The sequence below is a fragment of the Catharus ustulatus genome, chromosome 10 (assembly GCF_009819885.2).
Source record: "Catharus ustulatus isolate bCatUst1 chromosome 10, bCatUst1.pri.v2, whole genome shotgun sequence".
Taxonomy (NCBI): domain Eukaryota; kingdom Metazoa; phylum Chordata; class Aves; order Passeriformes; family Turdidae; genus Catharus; species Catharus ustulatus.
In genome coordinates, this window is record NC_046230.1 from 3830135 (window position 1) to 3849608 (window position 19474).

At 37.5% G+C, this 19474-nt stretch overlaps 1 protein-coding gene across 6 annotated transcripts in view; it reads left to right on the plus strand.

Moving 5' to 3' along the window:
* The window catches only part of WDR33 (WD repeat domain 33), a 68519-nt gene that overhangs the window by 5065 nt on the left and 43980 nt on the right, over window positions 1-19474 (plus strand). For all 6 annotated transcript variants that reach the window (XM_033068597.2, XM_033068596.2, XM_033068599.1 and 3 more), the window contains exons 2-7: window positions 11392-11612; window positions 13763-13831; window positions 14283-14387; window positions 15029-15124; window positions 15577-15728; window positions 17485-17582. In XM_033068597.2, the coding sequence (XP_032924488.1) occupies window positions 11409-11612; window positions 13763-13831; window positions 14283-14387; window positions 15029-15124; window positions 15577-15728; window positions 17485-17582 (724 nt within the window). In that variant the 5' untranslated portion in view covers window positions 11392-11408. The remainder of the gene's footprint in view (window positions 1-11391; window positions 11613-13762; window positions 13832-14282; window positions 14388-15028; window positions 15125-15576; window positions 15729-17484; window positions 17583-19474) is intronic.

The following is a 19474-nucleotide window of genomic DNA, read 5'->3' on the forward strand; positions in this document are numbered from 1 at the left end:
ATATTTTAGTCTCCTTGGCAAATCTAAACCTAATAAATGAAGTAGCTATTTCTAGTAATATCTTTGTAGATTCCTGACTAATATACGCCACAACTGCCAAGCTTTCTGTGTAGTAAGATGAAAATACTGACCTAGAACTGGTGATTAATGTGCTGCTTTTGACAGGAAAGCTTGCTGATATTCTCAAGGCAGGAGATATGTAGTAGGAGAGAAATGCTGAGGGATTTTTAGAGTTTTGGAGAACTCCAGCTTTCAAAACTGCTGTGCTATTCTACTGAATTGTCATTTTCATGAGGAGCTTGATGACTCTTGTACTTAGGGAGAATCTGACACTGAGCTCTTTCTCCTTGAAAGGGTTTGTGTGAGCTTGACTCTCCTTTAGTGAGAAATCTATTGATACAGAAGATGATCACATGCTTTTATTGAACTCTACCAAATGGCAAAAAACAAAGGGTATTTACTAAAGGATTTAAATGTGCTTTTTTAGCAGTGTGTGTACATACATATATCATATATATACTCATAGCTGTATATAGGCATTTGCATGGCTCATAATCCACAAGCAAAGATCAGAAAACATTCCTGGAAAAACCTGGCTCTGTGATTCCAGTAAAAAGAAAGTGTATTTCTAATTCTTTTTCAGTTGTATGAGATGTGACATCACCCATCAGTTTTGAAAGTGTTCTAGTATTGAAAGTTTCTTGTTAAAGAAGAAATATCTAGGTTGGTAATGTTTAAAATTGGGTGAAAATTTCTGTCAAAACTTAGGGCTGCTCAAGTGATATCTATAATTCTATACTCTGGAAGCTTGAAACTACAATAAACAGCACTGTTTGTTTTTTCCTATTGTAAATTTGTTCCTTATGGGGTTGAACAGTTTCTAGCCTAACCCATCAGCAAACAGGGATTATGCTTTAATCTTCCACACCAAACTGTGGCAAAAGAGTAGTTTACATTTTTGCTGGACTTTCAAATCCTAACTGAAGTAAGTAGTGAGAAGCTAGAGTTCTGAAGATCTTCACATAAATAATCTGCAGTCAGAACTTTATTTGATTAAAATAGTTTTAGAAGTGCTGTTTTCTTTGACTGTTTCCTTAAATTAGCAGGTGTTTGATCAGATTTGTTGTTTTTTGTTTGTTTTTAGCTCCTTGACTTCAGCAGTAAGACAAAAATGGGGAGCATTGGTAATTAGCAGGGTTCATCAGGCTTGTTTAGCAGCATTGTGTGATTCAATAATGTTTGAATTGCCTGCTGCAGTTCCACTACTTTTGCTTAACAATGTCTCTTCATTAGCTAAGTCTAGGCATAACAGCTCTGGTTATTAATTTGCATATTTTCCTATAAACATACTTGCTAATATAGCTACTCTGCTGTTGGGACACCTAACAAATTTCTGTATATGTGTATCTGCTACATCTTCTTATGAAAAGAAAACAAAAAATCTCTTTTAAAAATCTTGTGGATATTGTGAAGAAAATATTGTGGGTAGTATGTTATAGGCCATTTATTCTGCAGTGTGGCAGTTTAGCCTCTTCTTTTCTTACATTGAATACATGAAGTTTGTAAATAACCTTGAGGTGCCCAGAAGATGAGGGCTCTGTTGCACAAAGTCTCCACCTCTGGATGCAGGTTAGGGTATGGACATCAGCGGAGAATGGATTTTAACATTAAAATACGCAGTGAAATAAAAAGTTATTTTATCTTGGAGTTTCTACTGAAGTATAAAGCCTCTTTTGAAAGAGGAGTAGAAAAAGGATCTCTGAAATACTCTTAATAACTGCTGGAAAACATTACTTTTAGTTGGATTTTTTGGGTTTTTTTAACTTTCTTACACGTCTCACCATATAAAGGCACATTTTTTCACATGATCACACATGATACCACTATCATCTTGCTCCTTGCTACCCCTTCCAGACTTCAGTTGTGTAATTATAGAAACTTAAGACACTCTTCTGCCTTTATTTTGGCCCAGAAACTGGTATGGCAAACCCCATTGCTTTGTCAGAAGATGTGCCTGAGTAACGTTAAAGGGGAGAGAGGGGGGAAGGAGTGAACATTCCTGGGGTCATGAAGTAAAGATTTTCCTGATTCTGTTGATGTTTGCAACTTCTCTTCTATGAAAAGGCAAATGTTGCAAGAGTTCTGGATATGTTTGGTAATCATTTAACAGATAAAGGTTGTGAAGAGTAAATCTTTGTAATGTTACAACTCTTCCTAATTCCCAGATTTTACTAAAAAGGACTCTTGTCAGCATTGAATTTGCAACTCTTAGGGTCTCAGATACTCAAGTGTGTTTAGTATATTAAAATGCATGTCTCTCATCCATAGTGTGAATGAAGAGAATGAAACTGTTGCTAAGTTATATGAATGTTTTCTTCATCATCAGAATTTCAGGAGGCTGTTCCTGAAGCAGAGACAACTTGCTGTGTTTCCCTGCTTAAGTTTTGCCCTACAAACTGCCATAGTCCTTTTAGTCCTTTTCCCCCTCACTGGTGATAAAGTCCTCTGAAGAATTGTTTTGGAGAATTTCTTGTCACTCATTCCTCCTCTCTTGTCTGTCCCTGTCCATTCCTTGATATATCTAACAGCAGTACTTGAGTCAAGAGGGACTTGAGGGATGGGTCACCAGGAACACCTGGGAGTCAGCAAGGAGACCTGCAGGGTTCTCCATGGGCAGGCAGAACCTCCTGGATTTGCACAAGCTGCAGAATGACTGGCTGCTCAGCAGGCTCACAGAGGAGACCCAGAGAGCTTCAGTCAATGCCAAGTGAAGAGGAAACAACAAAGTTCTCCTCACAAGGATTGCCAATGCATATTGAATGAAACTGAGAGGAGCATCTCACATTCAGCTCTGACTTTTTTGTTCACTAAGTTTGGATGCTATAACCACCTGAAGAGTGTCTTGATATTTAGGATTAACAGGGATGACAGGCTTTTTTTTTTCTTTTAAGCTACTTTTCATAAGTCATTTTTTTAGTATTTGTCATGGCATGTTTATGTGTTTTAAACATCATTCCAAAGCTTTTGTTTCCTGACAAAGTAGCAGCTCCAAGGTAAGGCAGCCTCAGTAATCACTTCAGCATGAAGACCGAGCTGTGAGTCTTCAGCTAGTTAAGATGAATTGCTGTTATCACAGGGACTCACAATAAAAATTTTGCAGGTGTTGATAAATACTAAGCAGCAGTTGAAATAAAGGGGTATTTGGGATGTTTAGAGGGAGGAAGAGTGTTTTATTAAAGAGAAATGTCATGAGTAAGCTTTAATGTAAAACCAAGGTATCCAACTGGTATAAAATCATGGCAGGAGACCAGATCCTGTGTATCTTCTAGCTGAGGTGCCATCAGTCTCATGTCCTCATGCTGCATCTGCTTATTTCCATGTTTGTTTTGAAGTACAGCTCAAAAAACTTCAGCTCATGGAAGTTGCTTTTGTGAGGTGCAGAAAGACAATGATTCCAGGCTTGTTGCACTCATGGAAACAGTTTTCTCTACTGTAGCCAGAGAGGTAAAGCAGGATCTGTCTGAGTCCTGTGAACTGGAGTATTTTGAGGGTTTTTTATAATGTATGTGAGCACACAACCTCCTCTAATATGTGTGCTCTGGAATGAGTCAAGGGTTCAGCTTGAGCATAAAATATAGAACATTTGTGATTTGAATGAGGTATTTGCTGAGTACTAGAAATCCAAAATTTGAAGGAAGTGTTTAAAGGGGGTGTTAAAGTGTGTGTAACTTCCATGCAGCTGGGCAGGCTCAGCTGTTAAATTTATCCTCCAGGCTGTAACCAAGACTTCCAGCCTGGCTGTTTGAAGGTGTTCTCCCTTGGGATTTTAGGTAGCTCCATTTGTCTGTAAGTTTGCTCTCCTGTTTCAGAAGTTCTTGAGCACTGTGTGTTTTCATGTGAAACTTAAAGGTGTAGCCCTTTTTGTTGATTAAATATCAGCATTCCTTTTCCTGCAGGGAGTATACCCTTTAAATCCAAAACTGGATCAGCTTAATCCCATTTTGCCATGTTGTGTGTTCTGTCCTTTTAGACTCCATACAGTGTGTGTGTATGTTCAGGTTCTGCTGAAAATCCAAAGGTTTGAACTTTGGGATGAAACTGGGCATTGTGAAAGTACAGAACTGAAGTTCAAGGGGAAAAAAAGTGCTTCTGCATTTTAGGATTTTGATCACAGCAGTGTAGTAGATTTTGGACTGTGCATAATGCAAAAAGATTTGGACTATTTCCAGATAAGAACAGATCTGTGAGTCTTTTGGGCAGAGTAGTTTACTATGACTTAGACAATTATTAATTGAAGTACATTTCTGCAATTTTAATGAAAAATGAGATTTTTATTAATTTTTTATTTTTACATTTTCTGTTGGAACACAATGACTGGAATGGGGAAAGCTTCTAAATTCTTTCCCTTGATTTGCATGGTCAGAATTTAAACCCATTTCTAGGAAAGTTTGGTTCACAAATAGAATACAATAGAGAATGGTTGCAGATGTGTGTTGGGAGCAGAGCAATAGAGCCCAGGGAAAATGTGCTTGCTGCAGAGAATAGGGATGTTGCATAACAGCAGTGTTGTATAACACAGGGCAGTATTTTTGCCTTGAGTTTGTTGATTTGCTGTATTATGGACCTCCAGCACCTGTAGATAATTAAGAAGTCTCAAATTGTAAGAATGGTTTTGGTTTTAAATTTAAACTTCTTGTGCTCACATCTGCATGCCCTGTAGAAAATCTTTAGAGATATGCATATAAAAATGCACAAAAATGCATACTGCAGTGCCTTTATGTAATTCAAAGGTGGGGTTAAGACTTTGAGATATTCAGAGGTCAAGAACCTTACACAGTTTTTTTTTTTCTGTTACAGTCTGCTTTTGACTAAAAAACAAACTAAAACTAAAAAAGCTAACTAAAACAAAGTTTTGGGCAACTTTGTGCTTCATTATTGAATGTAGCTAATTTTATTGAATTTAGCTAATTTCATCATCCTGCTTAATACACCAATTCTCTCTCATAATCAGTGGGGAAAATACCATTATATTCTAATGAAACAACTTAATCTGTCTCAAATCTGTTCCTAAAATAATACAACCTACATGTAATAAGAAAAATACTCATAATTACTTGAGATTTTTGATTTTATTTTTGTCTCACAAATATGTAGATTTTTCAGACATTAAGCAATCTTGTTTTGTGAATCTGATGAAATGTTTTTTCCAATACAGTAGGAAATGGAAACACGAAGGAATTTGAGGAATTGGTCAGAGTAATCTGTTTTCACTACATCTGCAGTTTGGCATAGTGGGGTTTGGGGGTTTTTTTTGTTTGTTTTTTTTCCATATTTTTGTCAGTGCTTTCTGAGTGGATTTACCTTATGTCAGTGAAGGAAATGTAAGATTAATCTTTTCTTTAGAAAAGTGATGGCATCTGAATGGAGCAGAAACCAGATCTGATCTGCTGTGAGATATTAATTCATTGACAGACATGCAAATTAGTTTAGGCAGATTTCAAGTGTATCTTGAGGAAAATGTGGTAGAAGCTTGTTGCTGCTGGTTTTACAGTGGCTTTGGTGATGTGATTTTCTGATACTTTTGCAGGTTTTAAGCATACCTGCAGCTCTTTTGCTCCATTCCTGTCGGTGAGTGTAGCAAGGGAGATGTAGAAACCCTGATTGAAAACAGATCTTTCTCTTAGATGAATTTTCTGTTTAAAAGAAAAGTTATTTTGGGTGTATCTAATTTAGTTTATAATACTTGGAAGACTGTTTACTTAAATGGTTTGCAGAAATGAAGATTTTTTTTTTTTCTGTGTAACCCCGTGCCTGGAAATTTTGATTTCACCCTTCTCAGTCTTTAACCAGGATGGCAGGCTCTGTTTCTCTGTAACAGAGAAATTATATGTGTACATACATGTTTATTTCCTTTTTAATTTTCTAAACATGGTTGCTGAAGATGAAGATAGCAGAAATTTGAACATTTATGTCGGGAATATATCTTTTCACATAATTCTTTTGCACTGGGAAAGAGGTAGGATTCCCAGCAAAGGCAAGAGCCTGGATGAGACCAAGAAAGAGCTTTCCCCAGGAAAGGGGAAGCCATGGAAGGATCCACTGCTGGTCTCCAGAGCAGAGATGCACATTCTCTCCAAGGACAAAAATAAGCCAGATCTTTTAGAATGTGGATATTAAGTGTGGGAAATGAACAAAATTAAATTGTACTTGATATGATTGTTTTTCAGAACAGGTGTGTTCTGTGCACTCACAGATTTCTTAATGCACAATTTTAAAAATGCAGAGAACTGTTTTCTCAGAAGTTACTATTGACAGTAGGACTTCGTAATTTTTAAAAGGAAGTTAGTTATCTCTACATTGTACATGTGAAAGTCCTGTGCTAATCACAGAGAGGTGTATTGAACAATAAACTTGGTGAGGAGCCTTTGCATTGTGGTGTTCTTATCTTGTTCTTCTTAGCCTTCAGGAAGCTGAGATGGCTCCTCTCCTGTCCTGATTTTCACTGAGTGCCCCAAACCATGTTTTGAACTCCTATGAGCTGTTGCAGTACAAATAATTAATGTCAATTCTCACTGTTTGTGTCACTGTAAAAGTGCTTGTTGTAGACTCTGTGTGTGCTTCATGGTAGAACTAATACACATTTAAAGAAGTATATGGATACACTCAGGAAATTTTTAGCACTCATTTTCCTCTGCTGCTTTATCCATTTCAGACAATGTCTTTTAATCTTCAGCTTGTTGTGTTTGGTGAGCACTGCAGGGTTTGCACAGTAACTGCTACTTGCACTCTGCAGCATAACCTTCTTTGCTACCATTTGGAAACATACTTTGCTTTTGACGTAGTTTATAACTCACTATATTCCATTGTAGTTTCTTTACCTTCAATTAAAAATACCTATTAAATAGACCACTTAATTGAGTTTCATTAATGATGAGCTTTATTTTTCGCATAAACCATATGTAATATGTCAAGATTACACATAAATAATTTTTTTCTTGTAGTATTGAGCTGCTTATAAGTAGTGATGTATCTAATAAAAGCCATTACACTTTTTCTCCAAACTTTGCCAGTTTGGTTTTAGTAGCCTAATTTGTTTTATTTTGATTTAGTGAAGTTATGTGTGAAATGCTTTGGTTGCATGATTGAAGTCGCAATCTGTCAATTTTGAAAACTTAATGCAAGGTTAATTTTTTATATAAAAGGAACAACCATATCAAAATAAGATGATAAAGTAATAATGATACTACATTAAATACCAGCATTACCTGGGTAGCTTATTTGGGTACATTAATTCAGTGGGAACTGCTTTCTGTAATTAATACTGTACGGGGCTTTTCACTCGTTGTAAAAAGCAAAGAAACTGCCCAGATCCATCTACTTTACTCCATGCTGCTCTGGGTGTGAGATTTTTGAGAGTTTTTTTCATTTTTAATTCTTTTCTCTAGCCATGTCCCTTTGATTGCTTGATGGCATTAACAGAGCTGGCATCCTTATGGCAGTACAAGGGAGGAACAAAAGGCTTGTTCTGTAGGCTCTATGTCCCCAAATACATTTATGTCTCAGAATGTGTGAGGCTTTGGAAGGGCTGGTCTTGGGGGACAGCAAGTAGGAAAGGATGGTAAGGGTGAATGGAAAAATGGAATGCAAAAATAAACTTTCACACATTACTATAAGGGTATAATGAACTAGAAGAAAAAGCAATTGGTTGTTAACATTACTGCCCAGGAATAATAACATAGAAGGTACTTATGCCACATGTTGAAAACAAATCTGAGAATTAAGGAAAAGATGGTTTCTTGTACTTAAACTCCTGTTGATGGACTCTAAAATAAAGAAAAAGTTTGGTACTTTGCTTAAAATAGGAAATTGGCATTACTACACATTGCACAGTGTCCTCTAATTTGTTTGCTGTTTCTTCTCGAACTGCCAATACAAAAGGAACTTTAGCTAATAGACATGCTGAATTCTGACGTTGTACTTGATAAAAAAAATCTTAAGGAGAGCCTGCTGAGGCTTTGATTTGTCCCAACAAAAGACCAAGTAGGATACTGATAACCAGTAAATGGGAATATTTTTCTGACTCGAATAGAGGTTTTTGGGGAAAAAAATGTGAAAAATGTTTCATGTGGTAATTGCATGCCAAAACCATTTCTTTCTGAAACTGCTTTGTCTGGAAGCTCCACTTGGTGTGTATATGCACTACTGTTTGTTTATGTACACAAATTTTTTACATATCTATTCATAGATTATATACTGGTCATACGCACACGTGATGTGATGAGGGTATTAGGTGGATAAAACATAATATTTGAAACAATTATTAGAAGAAAATGGTCCTAAGCAGCTGGATAAACAATACTTTCCTCAGAGTTTGTAAATGCAGGTAGAAGGCTTTTCGTGATAAGAAGCAGTGGTCTCAAAAGTTGAAGAAACAGAATGTAAATGCTTCATTTTTCTAATGCTGTGTCATCTCCCATCATGTTGTTGTAGTTGTAGTGTCACTTATTGTCTTGTCAGAATCATGAATGTGGAAGGGTCTTTGGTCCTACTTGTGTCTGATATGGATTGCACTTTAAGTGAAGGTTGTTCATGCTGGTTTAAGCTAGACACTGGTTGGACTCACATAAAACTATTGCAATCTAAATTGACCCATATCACACTTAATGCTGTATTTAGCAATGAGAGTAATGCAGAAAGTTTCTTCAGCACATTTTTTTTCCCCCTGGAGCATAAAAATAAAGTATTAACTTGCTGGTTTTCAGTTTTTCCCTAAAAAGGGAGGTTTTTTTTGAAGCCCCAGCATAGACCTTTGTATTCTTGGTTTAAGTTCTTGACATTTATTTTTGTGTTGCCTATTAGGGAGTATAGATGTGTGATTTTGAAAAAGTACCTTCTTCCCTCTGGTTTAAAGCACTGATTAGTATCAAGGAGTGTCAAACTTCAGACTTGAGAAAGAGTAGTGTTTGAAATTTTATCTGGGTTTCTGAGGCTTCTTGTGGTGTGTTGGTTTTTGTGGGATTTTAATTGTTTGTTTGTTTTTGTTGGGTTTTTTCCTCTACTGAATAACTACATTTAGGAGACTTAATGGACTTGGATGCTTAATCGCAGCTTGTTCTGCTTGTTTGAAGAAACCACTTTCTCTTTTTTGATATCAACCCCCAACAATAAAATTTCACCTTTGGTATTTAACACTTGAAACTTTCTTTACAACAGTTTGGTATCTCCTGCCAAGTTTTAAGAGAATTTGAGATGGTGTTAGGGGAATTTGAAGTAATTCCTGTGTGAGAAAATTTGGATACCTGGTTTCAGGCAAGGTGAATGTTGTAGCTGTGTGTTCCACGGTGCTCTGGAGTGGGAGTGTTTGCAGACAATCAGACACGTGTAGGCTCTGATTACACCACCTTGGATGCCTGGAGTGGGGCAACTTGCAGGCAAATGAGCCTGCCAGCCACAAATGAAGGTTTGTTTTTTGAAAGCTGCTCTGTCTTCCCCTTCTTCATTCCAGTTACCAAGCTGGTCTAATAAGATGCTACACCTGCCAAAGGTGTTAAATTTCCTTACCCCATGTGCTGCTTTAGTCTGAACTTGTTTGTGTGGAGTGGAGAATAGTTGCGATGGCTCTAGAGTGGGAGTTGTTTGTGTGGAAAGGAGCTGGCTGTCACACTTTGGTAACAAGAAAAGGAGAATGCAAGCCCTGAGTTTGCAGAGCTGTTCACTGCTTTGTGCCAGCAAACCTCCTGGTACTTAAAGGGCAGCCTGCTCCTAGTGGTTAGGAAGAACCTCTTAAAAAGAATCAAACTCTGTGCTGCTTTTAAACAGTCTCTGAGATATCTGACATTTCTATATTAGCTTCATTTTACTACTTGCAAAGGGAAATGTTTTTGAACTACTGGGGTCAAGAAAAGCAAGATAAAATTTAAAAATTTGGTAGTGAAATAACTTCAGCTCTTTCAAATTGAGGACACAAGTGTTTTGACTACTTAGAAAAGCACATTCATGAACTTACAAGCAGGTTATGTAGCCTTTTTAAAAAAGAAATCTATTTCCTTTTTTTTTTTTAGATGCACTTTGCTTCTGTGTAAACACTTAACCCTTTGTACAAAGGAGAGTTTCTAGGCATTTTTAAATTCCCTTGACAGTGCTACTTTCTTTTGGGTAAAATGTTTTCCAGAGTGAGTTTAGGATGTGGGGGAGAACATGTTGAAAATGAAGTTTGAGCTTTCATTATTTCAGGATGTGTCAGTGCTTAGTCTGAAGTTAGTATACACTTTAAAGACTGTGTATATTGTAGTTTTCAGCTCTGAAGGAGTTGCTATGATCTCAACATTTAAGGATTTCTTAAGCTGAAAAATGAGGTTTTACACACATTTCCCTCTGTCAGAAAAATTCTGAACATTGAAATTTTCTCTCTGCCCTTCACATTTTCTTAACATTCTCATTGAGTCTTAGTTATATTTACTAAACCTTGTTAAATGTGTAACTCTTTTTTTTTTTGCAGTCATGGAATTGAAAATATACCTGCAGGTACAATGTTATCTGTGGTCTATTTACAGGAAGTTGTGTGAAAGGAGTGTAATTTTAATTTTAAATTATAGAATAAGATGTTGAGTCAACATTTGAAAATTTCAGGGATGGTAATGCAAACTTCACAGTGATGTATTTCAATACAGAATTCCTCCTGATAGATAACAAAAGTATTTACTTGTAAAGGTGGTACTTGTAGATCCAACATTTACCTGCTTTGATGTTGATGTTATGTGGCATGGGAGAAGAATAATAATAATTATTCAGAGGAATCTGCAAATGGTTTTTTGCCTAGAAACAGCAATTTCTGAAGCTATTCTCCTTGTACACTGAAGTTAGGGGAGGTACTGAAGTGGGATTTTTGTCACTGTGTGTTGGTAACACACCTAGAAACAGTAATTTCTGAAACTGTTACTCCTTGTCCACTTAAGGGAGGTGCTGAGGTGGGATTTTTGTCGTGGTTGTGTGATAACACACCTAGGAAAGGTAATTTCTGAAGCTGTCACTCCTTGTACACTGAAGTTAGGGGAGGTACTGAGGTGGGATTTTTGTCGTTGTTGTGTTGATAACACATTTAGATAAATTCTGAAGCTGTCGCACCTTGTACACTGAAGTTAGGGGAGATGCTGAGGTGGGATTTTTGTCATTGTTGTTGATAACACACCTAGAAAAGGAAATTTCTGAAGCTGACACTCCTCCTTGTACACTGAGGTTAGGGGAGATGCTGAGGTGGGATTTTTGTCTTTAATGTGTTGATAACACACATAATTTCTGAAGCTGACACTCCTCCTTGTACACTCAGGGGAGATGCCAAGGTGGGATTTTTGTCTTTACAGTATTGATAACTCAGTGTTTCACTCTGCACAGCCCGTCAGGACGCAGCCATGGCCACAGAAATCGGCTCCCCGCCGCGGTTTTTCCACATGCCGCGCTTCCAGCACCAGGCGCCGCGGCAGCTGTTCTACAAGCGGCCTGACTTCGCCCAGCAGCAGGCCATGCAGCAGCTCACCTTCGACGGCAAGCGCATGAGGAAAGCTGTCAACAGAAAGACCATAGACTACAATCCTTCTGTCATCAAGTATTTGGAGGTCAGGAAATTCATTTTCTCGTTTTGTTTAGAAACTTTTTTTTTTTTTTTTTTTTTTTTTGTGCTTCCTGATGATGCCTAGAGGAGCTGGAGCAGAGGCTAGGCAGAGTTCAGGGGAATAAAATGGATATTTATTGAGAGGCCTTCAAAGGCCACACCCTGGCAGCACCAGTTCCACAGTCATGGCTCTGCCCAGATGGCTCCAAGATGGAAGCAGAAGAGGGCTTGGTCACAAGATCTCACATCTTTATGGATTTTAGTCCATTTGCATGCAAGCATCAACTGTCCAGTTAATAGTCTCAAATCATGAAGTTTCATCCTTCTTGCTTGCTTGCTGGCCTACCCTCCTCTTTCCATGTTGTTTATGCTTAGGACCTGAAGTTTGACCCATCTGGAATAGGACTGGTTTGTCTGCATCACCCAGGCACAAGGGAAAAGCACACCCAAGCAGAACAGAAAAATGTAGAACTTAAGGCATCTCCAAGATCTGGGGTTGTCATTTTTGGTTTCAGTTTGCTGGGAGACCTACTGCTGCATTTTCAACCAAAATTACAAATGCTTGTTAATTTGGTATATTGTGAATAAAAAGGGGAGGTTGAGTGTTGGCAATAAAACTGCGTGTTGTGTATTTTGTGTAAATATCAACTTTTGTGTTTTGTCTTGAAATTCCAAGTTGGCCTGCAGCTGAATATTTTGTGTAATGTTCTGACTTTTCACAAGAAACTGCTTATAAATAAAGTCTTCTTACTTTTGTTTTGAAATAGAAATTTCCCAAAATGGAAGATGAACCTTTTACCTCTTCCCCTCCAAAATCAGGGCACTAAAAAGGTTTTCTCATAATTTTACTAAATAACTCTTCAGCTTGCAGTGTGGCCTCTGGAAGTAATTTTTATACAGTTAAGAAATAGAGAAAAACTTAAATGTGAAGTTTTATTGAAGAAATATTTCTAGTTCTTCAGTTCACCTGATGGGATGGCATTACTTAAGAAATACAATTTTCTCATCCAAGATTTACTCTGAGTACTGGATGTTACCCTGGAAGAAATAGAATCGAATCTAAGTACTGGCATTGTTGCAGCTGCAAGAGCAACATTGCAAAAATGCGATGAAATTAATTCCATCTACTGTGGCCAATTCTTGGTTATAGTTTGTGGGTGTTAAGAGTTAGAAGGTTTTCTTAATAACTAATCCGTTATCTTCTAAGATCTGTTCGACCATCAAACATTTTAAACACAGTTTTATGTTTTAGGAATGCCCCAAAAGAAATTCTTTTAATATTGGACTATTCTAAAAAACAATTTTAGAAGTCCAGGACCTTTTTAATGTGGCAGGAATAAGCACCCTCAAAATTCTAGTTATTAGAACAGTAACAACATGCCCAAAAAAAACCCCAAAAAACACGTCTCCATCTGCTGGCTTCAGTACTACAGATTTAATATTATGTGGTTCGAGAAAAAAAAACACCTAACCAAGAAAATGTGTGATTTGCTCTTGGCTTAAGAAGTCGTAGTAAATTGTAGTGGTGCCTGCTGGGAATGTTTTACCTAGAATTGTTACTTGTTTCCAGTATGTGCACAAATCCGAGTTGGTAGGGTCTGTGGCACAAAGCCAAAATAAGTAATTTAATTCTAAATTAATGAGAAGTGTGTTTTGAAAAAGTTTTGTTTGTTAACTCACAGAATTTAACTAATTGAAGACACTGTTATCCCTTAGTCTTCTAAGTTTCAACAATTTGAAAGCATTGTCTTTATGCTTGCACTGCAGAAGGTCCTTTTGTAGCTCCTGCTGCTGTGTGGATTTCATGGGGAGTTCATCAGCACAGCTGCTCATGATGTAAATTCTTGTCCTGAATTTAAAGCTTTGACATGGAGCAGCAGAGTACTACAATAATGTTCCTTGTTACATAAAGTGCTGCTTTCCTGGAGTTGCTTCAGTCTGATGAAATTAACACTTTGCAGTCCCTGACTCCTCTTCTTACAGAGTATAAATTCCACATGTTCCCTTTCCTGAGTCCAAAGTCTTAACACAGTTCATTCTAAAATTCTTGGAGCTCTTTGGAATTTCCCAAACAGGATCTCCATGTGTTTCTTATTTTGTTATTTAACAATGAAGTACATTCTTATGAACTAGGAGTTGTTTTTTTCTTTCCAGAATAGGGTATGGCAGAGAGACCAACGAGATATGCGAGCCATCCAGCCCGATGCAGGATATTATAATGATGTAAGTAAAATTTTCCTTGTCACTGATGAACTGCGCAAGTAAAATTTGTCCAGAAAATAGGAAGGATTCTGCATGTCAGCTGAGGTTATTTTTGTGTTTGCAAAAAGCCTTAGAGCTATGATGATGATGGGTATCTTCACTCTGTTATTTTGTTCTGTTGGAATCCATGTCCGTGAAGGGACCTTAAACTTGGACAGGCTTTAATTTCTGTGCTTAAGAACTTTCACAATGCACTGAGGTTGCAAATCTGCTCTTGAGGGTGCTGTTTCTGGATGTTTGAGTTGTTAAATCATGCAGACTTTGAAACACTTCTACCAACTTACCTCTGGTAAGGGTAATACCTCTGCAAATGACAACCTTGCTTTTCCAAAGCTGAATGTTTAAAATGTGTTCTTTCTTGAAGTTTATGGATTAAATGTCATCAGTAAATCTTTTCTTTTTTCTTTTACAGTTGGTCCCTCCTATAGGAATGCTGAACAACCCTATGAATGCTGTGACAACAAAATTTGTTCGGACATCTACTAATAAAGTAAAATGCCCAGTATTTGTTGTCAGGGTGAGTACAGCGTTGGAATTACTTTGTTGGGTTGTTTTAATTTAAATTAGACTGATTCTTAACTGAATGAGATGGCAGTTAAAGGATCTTTAAAGAAAAATACCATGAGCAGTGTATGGACTACTTCCATGTCCAGTCTTTCTGTGGAGAGCTTTAAGAAAATAAATGGTAAGGTCTAAGTACACAAGAGTTCTTACTCTGAGTTTGGGGTGCAATTGCTCCCTTCCTTATTACATTTCAGAGAGCTGACATGTCTTGACTCAAAAGAAAGGAAGTTTGGTGTCTGTGCTGTTTGAGTCTCATTGCAACTTTTAACAACTTTTCCATGATGTCACAAGTATTGTTTAGTATGGATATTGTGTGCTAGAAATGCATTGGTACCAACAAGCTATTTCTTCTCTTGGATGAGAAAAACTAGAGTTTTTCGTTGTTTTTACAGTGGGCTTTGTCCTGTTGTTACACAAGTCAAAAGTCCTCTGGCACAGTTCTGCATTTTTGCCTTCTCACATTCTCTATAATAAATCACTTAGTAGCTTCCATTTCCACAGAGTCCCTGAAGAAGCTCATGATTTATTTGGAGAATTGTGAAGAAATATTTGAATGTTATGTTTGCACAGTTTAGTTAAATGTTTCTTTTGCAGTGGACTCCTGAGGGGAGACGCTTGGTCACTGGTGCATCTAGTGGGGAGTTCACTTTATGGAATGGACTGACTTTCAATTTTGAAACAATATTGCAGGTAAAGTAATCTGTCAAGATTTCTTTGTATTTCCTTGAGGTATTGGAGCATGTCTTAGGAACACATCTTCACACTCTTCATCATGGTCTGAGTGGTGATGGGAGTCTTAGAGGTCTTTTATTCTGCTCTCATCCCATATCAGGCCATGGCTACAGGCAATTCACTTAATGCTTCTCATTCCACCTCCATCTGCTACATTAACTGTTCTCAGGAATGTGCTGTCAGTATTTGTAATAATAAAGAAACACTTTGGAAACAAAGTGCAAATACTTTTATTATTTAGAAGACCATTGTATACAGGATAAGGGATTTCCCACCCCCCCAAAAAAAATTTGAATGTAATTAGATCATCTCATTTCCTCATTGCAGCTGTTAAGTCATAACTTCAGTGTGTGTGTGGATCAGACAGTATTGGAATGTGTTTGCTAGAAGTTCTGTTTCTGAATTTGCAGGCTCACGACAGCCCTGTAAGGGCTATGACTTGGTCACACAATGATATGTGGATGCTGACAGCAGACCACGGGGGATATGTGAAATACTGGCAGTCCAACATGAACAACGTCAAGATGTTCCAGGCACATAAGGAGGCGATTAGAGAGGCCAGGTTTATACACAATATACCATTTTCTGTAGTACCTATTGCCATGATTAGACTGTTCTCTAAGTGTATTCTGGGTGCAGAAATGCATGGGTTCTGTCAGATTCTGGGAAACTTCCTGCACCACATAAACACAGTATTTCCTTTTGTTTCCACATTCTCACCGTTTTGCTGGCACCTTTCTGAATTAGTATTGTCCCAATATCCGCCTCTGCAATATGTTAGAGATGTATTTGTCTGCCGCATTTTGCACTGGTATTCTTTTCATTTTTATATGGTGACGATGTGTATCAGTTATTCCTTTTTATACGCACTGTGTAAGACAACAATTTCATTCCAAATAAAGAATTCAGTCTTTAATAATCTAACTGAATAAAATATAAAGCCTTCAGAAATAAAACACCTGCATAGTTCTCACAAAATAATAAAACACTAAATAAAGTGAAGAACTGCTTGGCTTGGTGATGCCAAGACTTCCAGTAATACTAAATACCCACGCAGACTGCCACATACAGAAGTCTAATGTTAATACTGAATGGGTTCTTCAAGCTTGAAACTGTAAGAAAGCCATTGAAAAGAAGATTGTAGGATATTCTCTTGGTTCAGTGTTGATGCCTCAGCTGTGCAAATGTCATATATAAAAAGCAAATCTTAAGTGATTATCAGTAAGATGTAAATGGAGGGTGTTTCTAGAGCAAACCTGCATATAATTTTTAGTAAATGTTTTTAAAGTAAGCCTGAAGAGAAGCTGCAGATCCCAAATGGTGCTAAAACAATGTTTCTTTGGGTTCAGGTGCTGGCCCTTGGTGATAAAGGTTCACTGCCACAAACTCACTTTCCACTAAAGTCACCATTTTTCTTGGTAGGGTGCAGCATTTTCTGCCAGAGTTTGGTTAAGAGAAGTACTTACTTTGGATTCAGTTACTGTCTGACTGTCATGGCCATGCACTGAATTTCTCAACTGCTTTAGGCCCTGTCTTGATCATAAAGATCTAGGATTTCACAAGGGCTCCCTCGTGGTCTTTCACTGCACCAGAAAGAAAGTTGAGTGCCTGTCAGTTGTTGGAGATGTTCTGGCCCTATTCACATGGTTAAATAACTCCTTGCTTTTCCAGTGACTTTCATCAATCAATGTTAACTGCTGAATCTGGAAGCTGCTTATGTGTCTGTAGGATTCTTTTCATGTTGTTGGTGGGGTGTAATAAGAGGGAGTGTTTCCAAATTGCTCTTATAAGTGGTATGTTTGTTTTATGTAGGTTTTTCTCTTTTTCCAGCAGTTAAACCAAGTAGCATTTTCCTGTAACCAGCTTTCCCTTATTTTTTGCTTCTCTGCTGCAAAGCACCTGTGGCTGAAGAGGAGTTTTTTCCTAAGAACTGTTCTTCTGTGCTTCTATGCAGTGTCACTTTCTTGTATTACCAAACATGAAAATCTAGGGTGACAGTTACCAAACCATATTGATGTTGCTTCTCATCCTGCAGAGAAGGCACTACTGTGTGCAGTCACAGCTAGGAAGGTGCTAAGAATAAATGACAGATTGTTTTCCTCATTTGACAGGGGCCTGCAATGCAATAGTAATCCTATGCTAAATTCATGTCTTGTGAAGTGCCGTTTGGCAGGCACCGTGTTCACTTAGCAGTGCCTATGTTCAAATGCCTCCCTCGGTGTATAACACATTACAGTATAATTTTGCCCTGTCTGAGAAGCATAGATAATCTGTTAAATGCTGACTTCTTTCCCCTGCTGTGTGTCTTCATGTAACAGTTTCTCACCCACGGATAATAAATTTGCTACATGCTCTGACGACGGCACTGTTAGAATCTGGGACTTTCTACGTTGCCATGAGGAGAGAATTCTTCGAGGTATGTGTACCAAAAGTACTGATTGGGGTATTTCAAGAGGGGGAAAACTTTTTTTGTTTTTACCTAGGTGTTCACAATACAGAAGTATCAGCTTGTCTACAATTTTTGCCCTAACGCTCCAAACAAGTTTTTGTTTGGCTGCTGCTGTAGTGTCTTATATTCAGAGAGGCTGCAGTTCACAATGGCGTTACACTGTTTACTTTCTACTTGAGCTCTAAACAGTGGAGGTGGCTAGAAGGACATTTTACTGCTCCCAGTTAGGTAGAAACAGATGTTTCTGGATCAAGAATACATTTTTCTCCAAAGCTTAATCTGTGTGACTACTTATTTCAGAACGTTCATCTCCATGCAGAGGATTCCATTCTTTTAAGGAACATACCTTTCATTCTGGTTTCTTCAGAGGCAAGGTGGCTATTTCTCATTCCTTAAGAGGAAGAGAGTATTTAAGTAGAGAAAACAGGTAAATTTTGACCACATCATTTATAGCACAGGCAAATAATCCTAGCTATGGTTAAAGTTTCTGTCCAGCATCTATGTACACTAAATTCTGGTGCCTTTCCATTGGTCTTCTTGAGCCTTTCTCCTTCTCTTGCTGCAATCCTAATGAGCAATAACAGTAGCTTCTGACAGCTGTTCCTTTTTTGCAGAGATGTCCAAGGTACATAATTTAATAAGAGAATATATTAAAAAACTACTATGAGACTGAGGGCTGTAGATGTGCAGATAATCTGCAAAGAAGGTATACAATAAAAACATGGGCTTTCAGTTCTACATACATGAGTTTGTTCAGTGCTTTCCTAAATTAAGGATTTTATTTTTTTAAATCATGCCTCCAACTTGGATTGCATTCCATATTTTATGAAGTAGAGCTCTCCCTGTTCCTTTTGACTCTTAAGGTCTCCTCTTGTTTTACAAGCAAGTTACTTTTAAACATCACCACTTTGCAAAGACATTGAGCTTCAGCATTATTGCAGTAAATTATATTTTAATAGCATTTGATGTGTCCATAGACATTATGGTAGGTGTATTCTTTGCAGGACCTGGCAAACAAATTTCTAGGTTATATAATTTACACCTGTTACTCTGGAAGTCCTCAGACAGATTTGGGAATGTTTTGCTTTATGCTTTACAAAGAAATCATTCTGCCCTAAGCATATTCTGTACCCTCCTCCAGGTATGTATTAACCATGTGGAGGGAATAGGGATTGCCTCCATGCAGAGTTGTCATGGTTATAAAAATCCCTCCATTTGTACATTCATTCAGTGTTCTGTGTAAAGGAAAAGGAGAAAAGGATTTTATTCAGGCTATAGAGGACAGAATTTGTGCTACATCTTCTTCTGTTATCTCAGATAGAATTGTCCTATAGTTTCTAAGTTTATACATCTCAATATTCAATTTTTAGTTTGCACATAATTCTATAAAGAATACATTTGCTTCTGCTTATATCATCTAACCACAATACACTTCATCTTTTGTATAAGTTGAAAATGGTTTGAAAACTTTAGCATCTTTGGATAAAATTGAACAGGGCAGATAATTCCTTGTTTCCACTGTCAAATAAGCAAATAACCATCAAACCCCAATGTAAACCCAGAGAACGCTAGGAAAAAATCCCCCCACACCAAGGCAAAATAATACCCAAACCCCTGATGGTTGGGAGGATGTCTCTGTGAATATACAGATTTAATTTGGTGTCTAGGACTGGTTTTAAACATGGTCAGAAGAGGTATTTGAAAGAGCTGATGAGTAACATAATTTTCTTGGTTAGAGAAAATGAACTTTCACTCTTTTTTGGAGGTTAGTGCTTATGGCTTCAGGATACTCATCTTCAGCTTTTGGCTTCTCCATGTGCATTCTGCTTTTTCATAGTTACAAGTGTGACCTGTAATAC